Consider the following 17853-nt stretch of genomic DNA (forward strand, 5'->3'; position numbering starts at 1 on the left):
TTGTAAATGCAGTGTGAACAGTCGGGCCTAAAGAAACGGATTTGAGAAATAAATCGGATTTGACTGGATTTGTCTGCCAGTCTAAACGGGGACTCTCAGAGTGCCTCAGGAGTGAACTAATCAGAACCACACGCCCCAGTGTGATGTCACTGAACTCATCAGAACCATACGCCCCAGTGTGATGTCACTGAACTCATCAGAACCATACGCCCGAGCCAGTATGTCAACCCCTCTGGTTAGACACTCTTATAAAGGTTTGCAGCACACTGGGTCAAAGTTGAAAACGTTTGATCCTTAGGTGGCTTGCATGTATACACACACACACACACACACACACACACACACACACACACACACACACACACACACACACACACACACACACACACACACACACACACACACACACACACACACACACACACACACACACACACACACACACACACACACACACACACACACACACTACAGACCGCAACAGAATGTTACTGCATTGCCTGGGAATGTCACCGGATTCCTTAATACGCTGTCTGTCCCCCTGCCTGTATCTCTCTCTCTCTTCATGTGTCTTCATTTCACCGTCCTTTCTGTCTCTCTCTCTTCTGTCTGTATCTCTCCCGTGCTCCATCCGGCAGACTAGTAGTTTCCTGTGTGTGTGTTTGTGTGTGTTTATTTCAGTGACAGTTCTGTCAGTCTGTGTATTACGTGTCCCAGTACATTAAATTGCATTACGTACATGTACATACTATACAACATGTTAAATGATGTGCTTTCATACCAGCAATAATTATGTCAACATCTTGTCACGCAGATGTTGTACTTTTCGTAACCTGTTTTCATCCCTTGATTATTTTTCTTCCCATACCCACATCACTATGTAATATAATACACACGACCAGTTTGAAGTTGATCTGTCAGACAGTTCTCAAAATATGCAGGGGACATAGATTGCATTTTGTTGCCGTCCAGAGCCCTATAGAAGCAACTTGTTTGTCTGTGATCCACCCATATAGCACTGACGATGGTCCCAGGACTGAAACGTTTGCTTATTTTAATTCACTCCTCACTATGAGCACAGAGCACATTATGAGCATTTAAAATAAAGAAATTCTATTTTCTTAAGTCTCTGTCTAAGGATTTTCCCTTAATATTTATGCATCGAGCGAGTCTTTTTCTGACAGTTTACCATTGCTGTCCTGCAGAAACCTTGCATCTCCACATTTCAACTTTTTATGTTTTTTTTTACTTAAATGAATGCCCTACTTCAACATACTACATTGTCACATAAAAGTGGCAAAAATAGCCGTGTGCGTGATGTTGTGTCCTAGATGGTTGTGAACTGTAGTGGCCCAGATAACGGCAGGCTTCGGGGAGGATGATAGAACACACGCACAACTATGCGACACGCTGCGCACATATTAGGCTACACACAGAAACTCAACCAGAGAATTCACACATGTGTAATAGTGTGTGTGTGTGTGCGAGTGTATTACTTTGCATAAAGTTTGTCCCACACAGTACAGTAGTAGTTGTGAAGGTTGAAGTGTCCTTTAACCACAGCATCCTTATTCTGGGGGGGACATTGGCCCAAAATAGCAGATCTACAAGTAGATCTGCTGTTTTTGGCCAAGAGATTTGGTGTAGAGAGAACAAAAGAGCAGCCCAAGTACAATGGCAACGTCAGGCGTGTTTGTATCTTCATGGCCGGCTTCCATTGAAAATGAATTGTAGCCTTTAGCTTTGTAGCTGCCAATGTGAAAACGGCATTTAACATCCGATTCATCTGATCATAGGCTTTATTCTGATTGTCATAAGGCTTTATTCTGATTGTCATAAGTTTAGGCCACATTCTACTTCCATGTCTGTGTAGCTGTGAAGGTCTGCTAGGTCCAGCATGGTGTAAATCTGGTCACCAGCTCATGTCTGCAGGGACATGAGCTGGAGCGTCTGCTAAAAATGGTTTGAGGCAAGGTTGATTGAGGACATCCATCGCGTGTATTATTTTGTGACTATAAAGGACTTGAACCTGATGAATTATCAGGCCAGAGACGGTAAAATACTAATACGCCTCCCCCCGCCCACCCCAATAATGAAACCTTGAACCGTCAAGTGATTTCGGTCGGCAGGATTGTTACACATTGGCTGCCAGAGTTTTCTCTTTTTTTTTCTACAGTAGACTGCCAGACTTTTTCAATGAAAAAAAAAAAGTACTCAGGAGCCGAGATACAGAATTTTTAAGTTTTAAGTTAACAAGGAAGTGGATGGGAGTCTAAATCTTCGAAAAATCATATTTCCTTGGTCTTTGGGTCAAATTATTTTTATTTATTTTTTCAAAATAAAACGCAGATCTGCGTCTTTGGCAGCCTGCGTTCTAAGGGGCTCAATAGAACGCAGATCTGCGTTTTTGGCAGCCAATGTGTTAAGTGGAATCCAAGCAGAACCCAATTATACTGAATAAATAACTTGTCGAAGCTTTGCCCAAGGAAAGGATTAACATCAGAGGACAACAGCAATGCACAGAAATAATTGGCTAGAACAGTAGACCTCTTCTCTACAGACTGACCCATGCCACATTTTTGGGCCCAATCCCAATTTTGGAAAGTCCTAGAACACAGACTACCAATGTTTTTGACCAATATGATATTTATTTAGTCGGCAATATTTTCATATTGTCATTTTGAAAGAATAATTGCACTTTGGATTTGAGAATATCTAACTAAGCAAACTAATGGATACAAATCAACACATAACTTTGATAAATAAAAACATGTAAGTAGCCTACATAAACTTCAATATAGGAAAAGTACACTTTATTTATACAATGAACAAGCTAAACAAGTAAATAATTGCAGATGTAGTAAAAATAACCACCAATATATTGGACAGACCAATATAGTCGGGCTCTAGTCTTCTCAATGGCCTCCTGCCATGACACAAGTCCTTCAGCTGTGTGGGAGAAGGTCATTAGTTTGTTCTCATATAGAATGCAGCCTGTGTTGCTTTGAACCCATTGGCATCCGCTGTCCGGACCTTTTGCGGCTACACGGACACAGAGTATAATTACGTTTAGCGAACTCTACAGTTGTGTGGGAGATTTATCTCCTCTGTTGTTGTACCTACTGTTCTACTGCCACATACACATAGATCTAATCAAATTATTGATAAATAATCTAGAGACTTTTGCCAGGGCATGAAATTACTTTTTTTGCCACAGGCTGTGAAACAGCTGAAGGCTGATAGATAGATGGCAAGGAAAAGTGACGTTTGCGCGACCTTTTGATGATTGGCCAATTGACAGCATGATGTGACCTCGCTTCAGAGTTCAGGCTATGGGATCTGTCGTCATGGTTACAGCCCCGCAGGCTATGGCATGTCTTGCAGCTGGCTACACTAACTTGGCGTACACACACACACATTTAAATTTCTTTATTTGAGTCCACATTTATAAAATACACACACACACACACACACACACACACACACACACACACACACACACACACACACACACACACACACACACACACACACACACACACACACACACTGGCACAGAGACAACAGCAGAACATACAGACGCTGCAAACTTAAGGACTTTCATTTAGGGCCTGTGTCCACACACACACTGCATTTTATGGGCAGGAGGGCCTTTGGATATCATCTTCATACCACTAGCATGCACATTGACACGTGCACTGTTCAAATCCACATTGTGTTATTAGCACACATAGCTTAACTCAAACAGCGTCGACATCAACTTCTCATGGTTGTGGGTGGCAACGATTCCACGCCAGGTCATAAATGACCGGGTTGTCACACACACACACACACACACACACACACACACACACACACACACACACACACACACACACGCCATTGACACCAGCACGATTAAATCACTGTCCAAAACTTAAACTATGCATACAGAGCCCATAACCCAAAAGTCTGAATATAGTTTGGCTGCACACATTGTCGGGTATGGACTAGTTAATAATAATGCCTGCCACTTCTCAGCCAGGGCTAACTTTATTAAGACATATTTGTCAATGTATGTCACTATGTAAATGTATTGTTATTTTGGAGTCTTAGCTCTTTATGTAAGACATAAACAATTTACAATGTGTGTGTGAATACACAGCACGTTTCTGTCAACATGAATTCCTCTACATGTGTTCATATACTGTATAGATAAGGCAGAGACGCCTTTGGCCTATGATTTATTCAAATCATTTCTTGTTTTCTTGGTACTCGGTGGCACTGGCAGCCTGGCTCCAGCCCCTGAATCACTAGCCTCTCATTCAGGGTTTGGTGACGCTGTAGAAAGGCGGGGTTTTCTCTGTTGAAAATCTAACGGCCCGGCCGAACCAATAGCTAAAGAGTCCCACTTTGGCCACGCCCCCATCTCACAAAACAGCTGCACTGAGAGGGCTTTCAGACTGAATAATGGAGTGAAACGAAATGAAACGAAATGAAGATTCAGGCTGAGTGTCAGGCTATGGCACTGGTGCACCTAACTCTGAGAGAGAGAGAGAGAGAGAGAGAGAGAGCGAGAGAGAGAGAGAAAGAGAGCTGCGTGTACAGTGTGTGGGTGTAATGCTTGCTGTTACTATGTAGATTTAAACCCCACTTTGTGTGTTATGTAAGGTGGGAGTGTAGTTTTCTCTCAGTGGTCTGAAGCCCCCCCCCACGTGTCGCCATGTCAACGTCCCGATGCGGAGACTCTTCCCACAATGCATCCTGGGAGAGCACTGGTATCCATGGAGATCTGTGGTTCTGTCTTAAGAATGAGAGGGAGAGAGCTTTTAGTTTCAAGAGCAGCAGGGAAGAGAGACAAAGACGGAGAGATGCAGAAGAAAAGAGAACGAGTGAGACTGAAAGTGAGGGAGATAAATGCTGACCTGTAGGAAAGAAAGAGCGAGAGAGAGAGAGTGAAATACCTAGGAGAGCAAGTGAAAGAACATGTGCAAACTGAAGATGAGTGGAGGATGAAACCGAGAGGGAGGGAGGGAGGGGAGTGTAACAGATGACAGCAGAGAGCGAGAGAGCGTGGGCGAGAGACGGAAAGAAGATTCAACACATTAACAACCAACCAAGCACTACATGTTAGACAACTGTGTGTGTATGTATTGTAAGTAACGAATCAGTGCAGCGCCCGAGCTGGGATCGAAACCCACCACGACTCATAGCTCACCAGTTCGGCCAACAATCCCCTACGCCAAAGAGAGTTAGCTCAGGTACTGTTTCGTTACACTGGTTTCGGAAGTGGGATCCGAAACGTGGGCTTGAGTGTAGCGACCCCCACAAAAATCTATCTATCGTCTCTGTCGGGTGGAAACCTCACATGTCCAAAACTGTTACTTTTCAGGATTCAAAATCATCAAAAGTAGCAGATCTACAAGCTCAAAACATGTTGCTTTGTGCTGCGTTTCGAGCTTGTGGTTGTGGATATGCTACTTTTGATGCTTTTGAATAGTGTGTGTGTGTGTGTGTGTGTGTGTGTGTGTGTGTGTGTGTGTGTGTGTGAAAGGTTTGGAGGACTCACAGCTCATAACTTGTACCATGTCATAACATCCATGTTGGCTTGGAGCCCTGAATCACTGCTCTGCAGCTATATTTCATAATCTGTCCTTTCTCTGCTCTGCTATTTCTGTCCTTCCTGTCCTAAAACCGCCACTATCCCTCTCTCCCTCCCTCCCTCCCTCCCTCTCTCCCTCTCTCTCTCTCTCTCTCCAACTCCCTTCACGTCCTTTGTCTCTCTCCCTTTCTCCGCATTGCATCTCCATCTGTCCTTACTCCTCTCCACCTCTCTCTCTCTCTCTCTCTCTCTCTCCCTCCCTCCATCATGTTCACTATAAATAACTAATAGGACACACAATAGGATTTTCTCCCCTATGACTCGGTCGGGCTAATGGAGAACAGGTTCAATACAGATGCTGTTCAATCAATAATGACCCCTCTAGTGGTCAGAGATGGTACGACAAGTGTGTGTGTGTGGGTGTGTGTTAGAGAGGGAGGGAGGGGGGGAGAGAGAGAAGGTATTTGGCCAGCCTTGCCAATATGTTTATTCAGGCTTAACGTTGCATAACCATCTAGTCTATATGGTGTGATGATGCATAACCCTCCTCCTCTCCTCTGCTCTCATCTATCCTGACATACTTTCCAACTCTTGTGTGTGTCTTTATGCACTGATGGCACTGTAAGTGTCTCTGCTGCCTTTTTTTGCGTGAGTACACATAGCTCACACACACACACACACACACACACACACACACACACACACACACACACACACACACACACACACACACACACACACACACACACACACACACACACACACACACACACAGTAACACACACCCGCACACACACACACACGCACACACAGGCAATTTATTTTTAGCCTAGCAACACTAGCACGGCTGTTTGACCAGTGGTTGTGCAGTGGGTGGCAGCACTGCTCTCTCTCACTCTCTCACTTTCTCTCTCTCACTTGCTCTCTCACACACACACACACACACACACACACACACACACACACACACACACACACACACACACACACAATGCCTGCATTTGCGCAGTCTTGAAATGATTCCCATACATGCTTTCGGATATAATCATATGCGCATATTTATGCTAACTTTAGTATGTGGCACATTGGGGTGTGTGTGTGTGTGTGTGTGTGTGTGTGTGTGTGTGTGTGTGTGTGTGTGTGTGTGTGTGTGTGTGTGTGTGTGTGTGTGTGTGTGTGTGTGTGTGTGTGTGTGTGTGTGTGTGTGTGTGTGTGTGTGTGTGTGTGTGTGTGTGTGTGTGTGTGTGTGCGCTACCTGCTGTGTCATGCCGCAGTGTGCTGCTGACTGTCAGACTGACCAGGGAGCTGCTGACCTCACCATGGTCCAAATGGTTTTCTCATTACGATTGGTCTGCTGTGTTAAACGCTGACAGGAGTTCTTTTCAATGACTGTTGCATTCCTTCAGCTGAGCTCTAACAAAACCTTTATTATGCCTCCGCTGGCACACAGCCGTGGATGGAGCCAGGGTTGGGCATTTTTTTGGGCCAGCCAAACGTGGCTGATGATAAGATCCTATTCTACCAGCTAGATTTCTGCCAGCTAGATGTTAACTTGACAGGCCATTAGAGGTGTGCATCTTCACTGACCTCACGATTAGATTACGATTTCCCCTGTTAATGATTAATCCATTAAGACCGGAAACGCATCTGTGTCATTTTGGATTTCTTTGGCTATTGTTTGGAAAAATCTTGAACATTTTTGCAAATCTTTGAATATATATTTCTAAAGTGAACCTTTTATTTTATATTTCTAAAGTGAACAATATTTGCTTCTGGGCATCCCTGGAACATAATATTTTGAGGTGGGGGTCCGTGGCCAAATACATATAATTTGGGGGGTCCTTTCCTTGACATGAAAAAGTTGGAGCACCACTGATATAGCAACATACTATTAGGATTTATAAAAAACATGTAGATATGTTTTTGGCCGCGGACCCCCATCTCAAAATATTTCGTTCCAGGGACCCCCCAGATGCAAAGATTTGAGTGAAAGAAAATTGCTTTAAAAAATATTTATATTCAAGGATTTGCACACATTTTCACAATTTAAAAAAAAATAGCAGATCTACAAGCTCATAGCTCATATGAGCTTGTGGATCTGCTATTTTTGAACAGCCCAAAGAAATCTAAAACGACACAGATGCGTTCCCGGATTGAATGGGTTTAAATGTTGCGATGCATCTCAGTTTTTCTATATATTTCTTTCTATATTACTGCTGTAATTACAGCTACAACATAGCATTTCTCTTGTGAGCCTAATGTCATATTGGATCAAATACAGTCGGCCCGAAACCTTGGCCGGAGGTATTATGTTTTCAGGTTCGCCCGTTCCAACCTTCTGAACGCGATATCTCAGGAACGCCTTGAGGGAATGTCATGACATATGGCACAAACGTCCACTTGGACTCAAGGATGAAGTGCTTTGAAGTAGCTGGTCAAAGGCCATAGGTCAAGGGACCTCACAAAACACGCTCATTAATTAACTAATTCAAAGTCTTCATTCACTTACATATACTACAGTATGATTCACTACATATACGACAGTATGAGTCTGGAAAGACACGGATGCAAATGGCAACAGTTTATTGGAGGCATTCAACCACTGTGTCGTAATTCTAGATTAATTTTGTATTAGTGTTTGTTTGTTTTTTTGGCTTAATGTGCTTGCTGCTGCTCATTATTTCCTTGTGCTGACTTGATTCCGCTTCCTTAACGATTCCCTCTTAACGGGCCGACTCCTTTACGCTTTCCTTTAACGATTCCTATAGGGGAGGACCTTACAGGTCTGTAAATCTGAGACTGTTCAAATGGAACCAAATGGACCCTTATGGACCCAAATTCTTAAGGGTTGATTTGGTTCCATTTGTACACTCTCAGAGTTATGGTGGTCCTTGAAATGAAAAAAAGACTTAGAACGACTGGTAATTGCATAGCAGACGTGAAGTCCACATAACCAGCTCTAGCAGTGGGATAAAAAACGGTTCTGGAAACGGTTCCAAATGTGATGGAACCGATTCCGGTTCCTCAATGTTGGATCCGGTTCCTCCTCTTCCGGTTCCCAACCCACTGGACTAGATCTGAATCACTCTCACCTGAAGTCAGATTGTTTGTTTGTTCTGTGTTGCAGTGCTGCAATATCTTTGCCGTAAATAGTTGATCTACAAGCTCATGACGCATTGTGAGCTTGTGGATCGGCTATTTTCGGGGAATTAGATTTGGTGTGTAGAGGGATAAAAGGAGGGGGCCTAGTTTAGACCCCTGGGGCACCCCAGAGAACAAAGTAAAGACATTTAAAAGAAACATGTGATTAGTGATGTTGAAGTAAGTTTGTTGTGTTTGGAAGCTGTGCCTTATTTATGTCTGAGCAACAATGATCCTGTTGGCTGCAGTTTAACATGGAGCTGTTCCATGAAACCTCCCAGGTCTTTGAGTACAGCAGGGGCTTTCCTGTGCGTGTGTGTGTGCGCGCGTTCATGCTTGTGTAATTTAGATTTTTTACAGGCCTGTGTGTGGGTGGTGCAAACAGAAAATGGTGTGAAATGCTATGCAGACGTTCTGCTTTGGTGTAGTTCCATGTTCTCACCAGAGGGAGCCACTCTTGACTAGATTTTGAGATGCACTTGAAATGAGGTTATGAGAATAAAATGAGGGCAGAGCTCACACACACACACACACACACACACACACACACACACACACACACACACACACACACACACACAGGTGCAACTATCACTGAAATAACTCTCTCCTGGCTGTTTAAATGGAACATGTTGATGATGTCACGACCTTGATTTGAAAGGCTGAGAAACCAACCTTACATTGTACTGGTAGAAGACTGTGGTTGTACAGGCCAGCTCCCAGTACAGCAGTAGAAGATTGTGGTTGTACTGGTCAGCTCCCAGTACAACAGTAGAAGATTGTGGTTGCACTGGTCAGCTCCCTGATCTTGTGAAATAATATTTTTTAAACATTTTAGAAAATGTGAATGACTGAATTAACAAAATTAGGTATTTAGGCATGAACCATAACAATGCACTGTATCTGTGACCCAAAATTGGTCCTAACCCATTGTTTGTGAATCACTGGTAAAGAAGATGGATTACTAACTCCTCTCTCTCTCTCTCTCTCCCCCGCTCCAGGTTGGACGTGCAGCGCTGCGTGCGCTAGCTAGCGAGCTAACGAGCCTGATCCGAACGAGGAGGCGGACCAGCAGGTGAACTAAGGAGGCCAGTAGGAGGAGAAGGTTCAAGGGGGGGTCAAGATGTCCGTGGCCGCGGAGCACATGGAGCAGCACATGGAGATCCAAGCAACACAGCAGTACAGCAACGATGGCGTCAACAACCGCTGGGACACCGAGGACTGGGACAACGAGAACAGCTCCGCACGACTGTTTGAGCGCTCCCGAATCAAAGCCCTCGCAGGTAGGAGGGACGCCATGACGCGCCGTACATATGCACCCTCACTGCACTGTTGTATCCTTACTGGCCCGCACCTTACCACTGAGGAGCCCCCACCGGCAGTGTTGATTTTGTCGACTAAAACTATGACGGAAAATGTTCGTCGACTACCCCTTTTCACTGACGAAAACGAAATAAAAACGAAATAAAAACATTTGTCAACTACCGAACACTAAATAAAAACGAAATACAAATGTTCGTCAACTACCTTTTTTCACTGACGAAAACTAAATACAAACTAAGCTACGATGACTAAAACTATGACTAAATATATTGAGAAGAGAATTTCGTCAACAAATAAAAACTAGATGAAAATGTTATTGAGGCACTAGTGGAGAAGAAATACGGTAGAACTAAGACATGTCATTTCATGTTTGGTTGCACTCGTGAGCTTGTAGATTGGCTATTTTCAGCATTCAACCAAGTGTAAAATCGGCCATTACGGCGCCATCAAGGCCCGCCAGAATACATTTTAGTCGACCAAATCAACTGTAGATTTAGTTGACTATGTTATTTAGTAGACTAAAACTAGACAAAAACTAAAACATTTCAGATGACTAAAATTTGACTATAACTAAATAAAAATGTGCTTTCAAAATCAACACTGCCCACCGGGAGGACGGAGAGCCTTCTGTCGTACTCCTGCCCCATGACACGCCCTGCTGACAGGCTCCGCCCCCAGCCCGTAGGAGCACATGCACTCTTGTAGTGATCACAAAATGATCACCCTACTCTTCCATCCCCCTGAACCTCCGCTGCGCCCCCCCCCCCCCCCTCTGCTACTAATGCATAGATGACGAGCATTACGCTGTGTATGAGTGCTTTGACATGATATCCAAAGCTCTGTGGACACGCCCCCTTTAGTAGGCTATCCTAGTTCAATAAAGCAAGATCAAGGACATTTCTGTGGCATTTCTGCGTTTTTTTGCTGTATCTAAAAAGTACCAAATTAAATCAAATTAAATCGAGCGGTAATCTTTTATGAAACAAAGTTCACCATAAAACAACCACTTCCCTCGTGAATATTGTGTCTTTCTCAAATTCCACTATACTTGGGGACATTTGGCCCTCACAAACGACACACACACAGAAGCACACACACACACACACACTGTGTAGTGCAGGGTTGACAGGATTATGACGGCTCCACATGAAGTTTCAGTGTTCCACAGGATTATTCTGTGTTTGTTCCCACCGGCCAATTAGCTGAATTGGGATTAGATTGCAATCTAAACGAGCCCCTTCCTTTCTTCGTTAAGGAGATGCAGGTGGGATTTACATGTAATCGATCAAAGAGGCTAAGGAGGCTTTGTGTGTGTGTGAGAGCGTGTGTGCGTGAGAGCGCGCGCGCGCGTGTGTGTGTAATGCTATATCTCCTGCCTACTGTTTTTAGTCTGATAGCTGGCTGCCTGTGTAGTGTCCCACTTCACTGAATAATTCACACCACTGTTAAATATGTAGGAACAGAGTGGTGGGGATGTGTGTGTGTGTGTGTGTGTGTGTGTGTGTGTGTGTGTGTGTGTGTGTGTGTGTGTGTGTGTGTGTGTGTGTGTGTGTGTGTGTGTGTGTGTGTGTGTGTGTGTGTGTGTGTGTGTGTGTGTGTGTGTGTGTGTGTGTGTGTGTGTGTGTGTGTGAGACACACTCACCTGCTTCTCCTTGGCTAGCTGTCTAGTGTTGTCTTAGTTGTTAATAAAGTTTAACTGAAGGTTAGTTAATGACCTCCGTTTATATTTGGGCGGCTGTATGTGTAGAGAGACCCCCTGGGGAAGCATGAAGGTCCCCGGTTTGAACCCCAGCCACCGGCAATGTGTCGAGGTGTCCCTGTCCCTGAGCAAGAAACCCTTAACCAGTGGTGGACAAAGTATATACTCAAAGTAAATACTCAAGCATAAAGAACAAATTACAAAGCACATTGTCAGAAATTGTCAGACATTTTAAAAAATTGTGAAAAGCCACATATTTTCACTACATTTGAAATGGTTAATTAATAAATGTATATTCTTTCATAAGTGTGAGTCACAAGAGTGACTCAACCCCCCCCCCCCCACACCAGACACGCACTTGAGAAGCGTGGTGACGCTGAAAAGTGAATTTCCCCCTGCTGGAATGAAGTAGGTCTAATTATTATAATGGCTGTAGTGTACACTACAGTATCTGCAGTGGTTCTCAAAGTGACCCTCAGGTTTCCTTGAGGGGGGTTCCAAATGAACTAGAACTCTGAGAGTTATGGGGGTCCTTCAAATGTAAAAGTTTGTGAACCATTGGTTTAAAGCACTGACCCATAGATCTCTCTCTCTCTCTCTCTCTCTCTCTCTCTCTCTCTCTCTCTCTCTCTCTCTCTCTCGCTCTCGCTCCCCCACCCCCCCCCCCCCCACCCCCCCCCCCCCCCCCGTCGTAGTGATGACATCACTAACATAACCGTGACTAGTTCCTTACCGCTTAAGAGGAGAATGTAGAATCTGGTTGTTATAAAATAACAATAAAACATGACCTTATTATGAGAATGACACTGATGTGTATTCACACTGTGTAACGCATGCACACACACACACACACACACACACACACACACACACACACACACACACACACACACACACACTCTCTCTCTCTCTCTTCCAGGCTCTTTGTATGAATCACAATTTCCTGATTCCTGAACTCCACTCCCTTTCCTCTGAGCTTCATCCTGTGTGTGTGTGTGTGTGTGTGGGGAAGAGTGTATGTGTGTATGTATATCTGTGTTTGTAATATAATTGGGTGTAGCCTATGTATCTCTGTGTGTTTGTAATATAATTGTGTGTATGAATGTTTGTGTGTAGCCTATGTATCTCTGTGTGTTTGTAATATAATTGTGTGTATGAATGTTTGTGTGTAGCCTATGTATCTCTGTGTGTTTGTAATATAATTGTGTGATGTAGTGACCAGGTGTGTAGCGTCTCCATACGATAGGCAACGAAATACAAAACCACTGATCACCATGGTAACGCTGATCTCCTTACAGTCCGTTGGTGTGGGTGGGTTTCACTGTGACTGAGTGAGTGAGAATGTGAGTGTGTGTGTGTGTGTGTGTGTGTGTGACTGAGTGGGAGGCCTGCAATTTTACTTTCGTTCAGTAAAGTGAAGATATGTGTACTTTCATGTTTGTGTGTGCAACTGTGCATGCATGCAAAGGAGTCCATTACAGTACATTTTAGAACGTGTTAATGTAAATTTACAGTAATTTACATTACAATATCCATTACGTGTTGAGTGCCAGATGGACAGCTGCTCTGTTCTGCACTGGATTTGAAGACGGTTTCCACGACAACAGTAAACGTTCCATTTCCTGGATTGCAAATTGAAAAAAGCCACGTTAGCTTAGCCACCTAGCTACTGTATAATGTAGTTCTGTGGTTGTCAAAGTGGGGTCCAGGGATGAAAACAATATCACTTACACTACCTTTTAAAGTGGAACACTTAAAAGCCAGTCTCAAATCTCGTAGTGGTCAACAGACATTGATTGATGAGGCAATCAGCTAAATGGTGAGCTAGCTTTGAAAAGCTCTCTTCAAGTTACATGGAAGGATTTCCAAAAAAGAAAGCCCCTGTTGTACTGAATAAACACTACACGCTATTTTCACTATTTTAAAATGTGTTTAAAATAATGATAAAAAAGGAACTGTTTTCCCACCCGACAGCAACAATCTTGTTGTTAGCATAAGAGCTGTTTCTGCCTAAAATGTCACCCCATGCTAAAATTGGTATTGGAAAGTGGGCGAGTCTATACACCAATCTGATATCATATCATTTATCCCATGGTGATAGTGATACTATTAGTGATAGCTGTTGTATCCAGAGATATGCAGGATAAACAAGTGAACTTGGAAGTGATGAAACGAAAAAATAAATAAATAAATGAGCAGACACAATTTGAAACTGGAACACAAGCTGATTGGATGACCTGGAAATACATTTTCATTATTGACAAGAGCTTGTAACTAAATAATAACTACATTGGATCCATTTGAACACATTATTTTCCTTTTCCCCATTTCCTGAAAAGTAACGGTTTTGGACATTGGACAAGGTTTCGGCGACGACGCAACAATGTATATATTGTATAAAGGGAACACTGAGTGGACTTGATGCTTGTGCTGGTTTTAAGGAGTGTGATTTAAGGTCATGTGGGCCCATGTCTACCATCAGTACTGTTACTTATCGTCTCTGTCGGGGGAAACCTCATGTCCTCAACCGTAAAGAAAATGCAAAGAAACAATAACCTGTGTTCCAATGTAATGTAGTTATTATTATTCACAGGCTCTTGTTAATACTTTTCATTGGTTCAATATTTATAAAACCCACAGACACACTTAACCACTCCCACTAGGCTCTATTCACAGCAGCCATATTATGAAGACATTCACAGGTGTTACTAATGATACTAATGAAGGCTCTGTTCCATTTAGTCTAGCACAGTGGTTTCCACGACCCCCATAACTCTGAGAGTGTACAAATGGAACCAAATGGACCCGTAACTGTAAGGGGCCATTTGGAAGCCCATGAGGGTCCCTGGACCCCAACTGTAGACCAACTGGTGTTTCCAGTGGGCCAACATGCACAATATTAGCACCCTGACTCTGTTTGACCAGAATAGAACAGAGCCTTCATTAGTATCATTGGTAACACCTGTGAATGTCTTCATAATATGGCTGCTGTGAATAGAGCCTCTTCCCAAAATGTTCACGAATACCTAAAATAACAGAAAGGTAGATTTTTGCAACTTTTATGTGACGCTGTATTATGATGAAGTAGGGTATTAATTCACAAAAAAACAAAATATGGAGATACATGGTTTACAAGATACAAGTGACGCTATTACATGAATAATTGATGAGTAATGAATATATAATGTGCGTATTGATCGTTGCAGACCTCGGCCTTGTGTGATGCTTCTGGTAACTGTGACCTCAGCTGTGACCTCCAGCCCAGAATAGACCTCTGTGAGGTCACACTGACGGGGCTGGCCAAGGCCCATCCACACGCTTTGAGATCTGTTCAGTCAATACCGTTCCACAGTGGTTCTCAAACATTTTAATATCAAGGACCCCCAAATTATTATGTATTTGGCCACAGACCCCCCCCCCCATCTGACAATATTGTGTGCCATGGACCCCCCATACAAGATATGTGTTGTTAAAACCACATTTTCCTCTTTTATTTTCAAGATGTTATGAAAATAGCAGATCTACAAGCTCTCAATGCGTCACATTTTACGCGCTTAAACACACACACACACACACACACGCTCGATCACACACACGTGCGATCACACATACAAAAGAAAGGCATTCGCTGAAAATACCAGCCGTGTGACTCGATCTCTTTCTAGCCCCGACGCACACACGCTCGCGATCACACACACGTGCACACAGGACGGGTGGGCTGTTTTCCGTTCCGGGGCGACGTAATATGCGTGACGATAAAGTGGTTCACTTCTGAGCCAAAATGGCCCAAAGAACGAAGACAAATGTATACTAAACAATTAAAAGTACACAATCCAAAGGCTATAGCCATAATCGATTTTAGGCTACATGTGTAGGAAAGTGGACACGTGGTCTGCTAGAACATAGACAACATAGCAGAAACAAAGAATATCACAAAGAATGACAAACTCTGCCCCTTTGCAGATTAACCGGAAGTCCAACCACTAGGCGATTCTAATATAGGATTTAGCTGGGGACCCCCTGGAACCCCCCCCCCCCCAAGGACCCCTGGGGGTCCCCAGACCCCACTTTGAGAACCATTGCCCTTCCAGACACTGTGAGATCTGTTGGGTCAATAGCCAACACCCCACAGCCTTGGGTCAGGAAACGGCGCCCCACCACACACACACACACACACACACACACACACACACACACACACACACACACACACACACACACACACACACACACACACAATACAGGAACACACACCAACATTCCCGACATTCCTGCATCTGTTCTTCAGGACAGGAAGTGAGACACACACATACTTCCGCGCCTGGGGGTGGTGTGTGTGTGTTTTTATAGTGTGTGTGTGTGTGTGTGTGTGTGTGTGTGTGTGTGTGTGTGTGTGTGTGCGTGTGTGTTTATATGGGTGTGGCGCTGGTTTGGAAAGTCTCAGAAAGTGAAAGTAGGCAGACTTTCTCTTCTTTACTATATCTCTGTTTCTCTCTCCCTCTTTGATTGATTTAACACTTTATTAACACGATTTGTATCAGTACTGGTCATACAGCCATGCTATAAGCATATATATATGCTTATGCTATAAGGATAATACAAAAAGCCAGCTGGCTTGTTAACATTGTGGTCCATTGTGCTCAATTCATCAGTCATACATACGTACTATACTACAATACAATACATATTGGAATAAAGCTCAGTAGAATCATAAGGAGGGGCTGGGGTCAGAGGATTCTACTATCAAGGAGTTAAACTATGCTCAATTGTCAATTTTTAACCCATTAAAAGCGGGAAAGCATCCGTGTCATTTTAGACTTTTGCGTTGGCTTTTCAAAAATAGCAGATACAAGCTTGCAGCGCGGAACGAGCTTGTTCACTTGCTTTTTTTTTCATTGAAAAATCTGTGTGAGAAAGTGTGAGAACTACTGATTTTAGAAGGCATTTTTAAAATCGACCTCAGGTCTAAATGGGTCAGCCATTATTTGTATAGGTTTTGAGTTTGGGTAGGGAGAACCTGTATGTATTTTGGTAGGTCATTCCTCATTTTGTTACCCATGTTTGAGCAGAATTAGCTCTGTCTCTCTCTCTCTCCCTGTCTCTCTCTCGCTCTCTCTCTCTCTCTCTCTGTCTCTTTCTCTCACTCTCTCTCACTCTCTCTCTGTCTGCGACACATGGCTCTTTCCTCTGGTCTTATGTGATGTACAGTAGTTGAACTCAGTGGAATGTCTTCAGAAAGCTGCTGTGAAATTCAGCACCTCGACGTCACAATGTTGGGACCCAAAACTCTGACACTGTACTGACACTGTACTGACCCTTTACTGACCCAGTCTGTCTGCCTGCATCTCTGTCTGTCTGTCTGTCTGACTGTCTGAGGCAGTATTTTCTGCATGTAGTTGGAAGACAATCTTTGTTTCGCACAGAACGCGCATCACGTCTGATTTCTTTTAAAAGATTGCATGTCTAACGTTTATGACCCGGTAGTGTCCTGGCGCCAATGGTATTTTGGAACGCGCTAGCAGCGTTGTCAGAAACCTGCTTTTGTGTCGTTTTGGCACGAGTGTCGGGCCGCAGACACTCGGGACTAAAGATGTGTTTAGAGAAGTTATCAAAAAAACACATTTATGTGGAATGGTTATTATGACAAATACACCAGTGACGGATTATTATCAAACATAACTTTTGTTTAATTGAAAAAAAGTTACACAGTAAGACTTTGGCTGATCTCCTTAAGTATAAGTTTGGCTTTAAAAGCATTAGATGGAACCACAGGATTTAGTCAGAAGATAAACATGGAGACATTTATCTGTCTTAACGGCTGACTGTGAATAGTTGATCCACCATGTAAGACTCGATGTGAGCAGTGGTGAAAACTAACTAAGTACATGAACTCAAGTACTGTACTTAAGTACAATTTTGAGGTATTTGTACTTTACTTGAGTATTTACAATTTCCAATACTTCTAATTAACTAATCTTCTTCTACTCCACTACATCTCAGAGGCAAATATTGTACTTTTACTCCACTACAATTATTTGAAAACTTTGGTTACTAGTTACTTTGTAGATTTAGATTATTATTACAAAACATACATTAACCACTTCAGCCC

General features: G+C 43.3%; 1 protein-coding gene across 1 annotated transcript in view; it reads left to right on the forward strand.

Moving 5' to 3' along the window:
• The window catches only part of sptbn1 (spectrin, beta, non-erythrocytic 1), a 119351-nt gene that overhangs the window by 21412 nt on the left and 80086 nt on the right, over positions 1–17853 (forward strand). Inside the window, exon 2 of the mRNA XM_084077015.1 lies at positions 9724–10005. Within this exon, the coding sequence (XP_083933141.1) occupies positions 9846–10005 (160 nt within the window). The 5' untranslated portion in view covers positions 9724–9845. The remainder of the gene's footprint in view (positions 1–9723; positions 10006–17853) is intronic.

This window comes from Gymnoscopelus microlampas (assembly GCF_963454915.1).
Source record: "Gymnoscopelus microlampas genome assembly, chromosome: 13".
Lineage (NCBI taxonomy): Eukaryota > Metazoa > Chordata > Actinopteri > Myctophiformes > Myctophidae > Gymnoscopelus > Gymnoscopelus microlampas.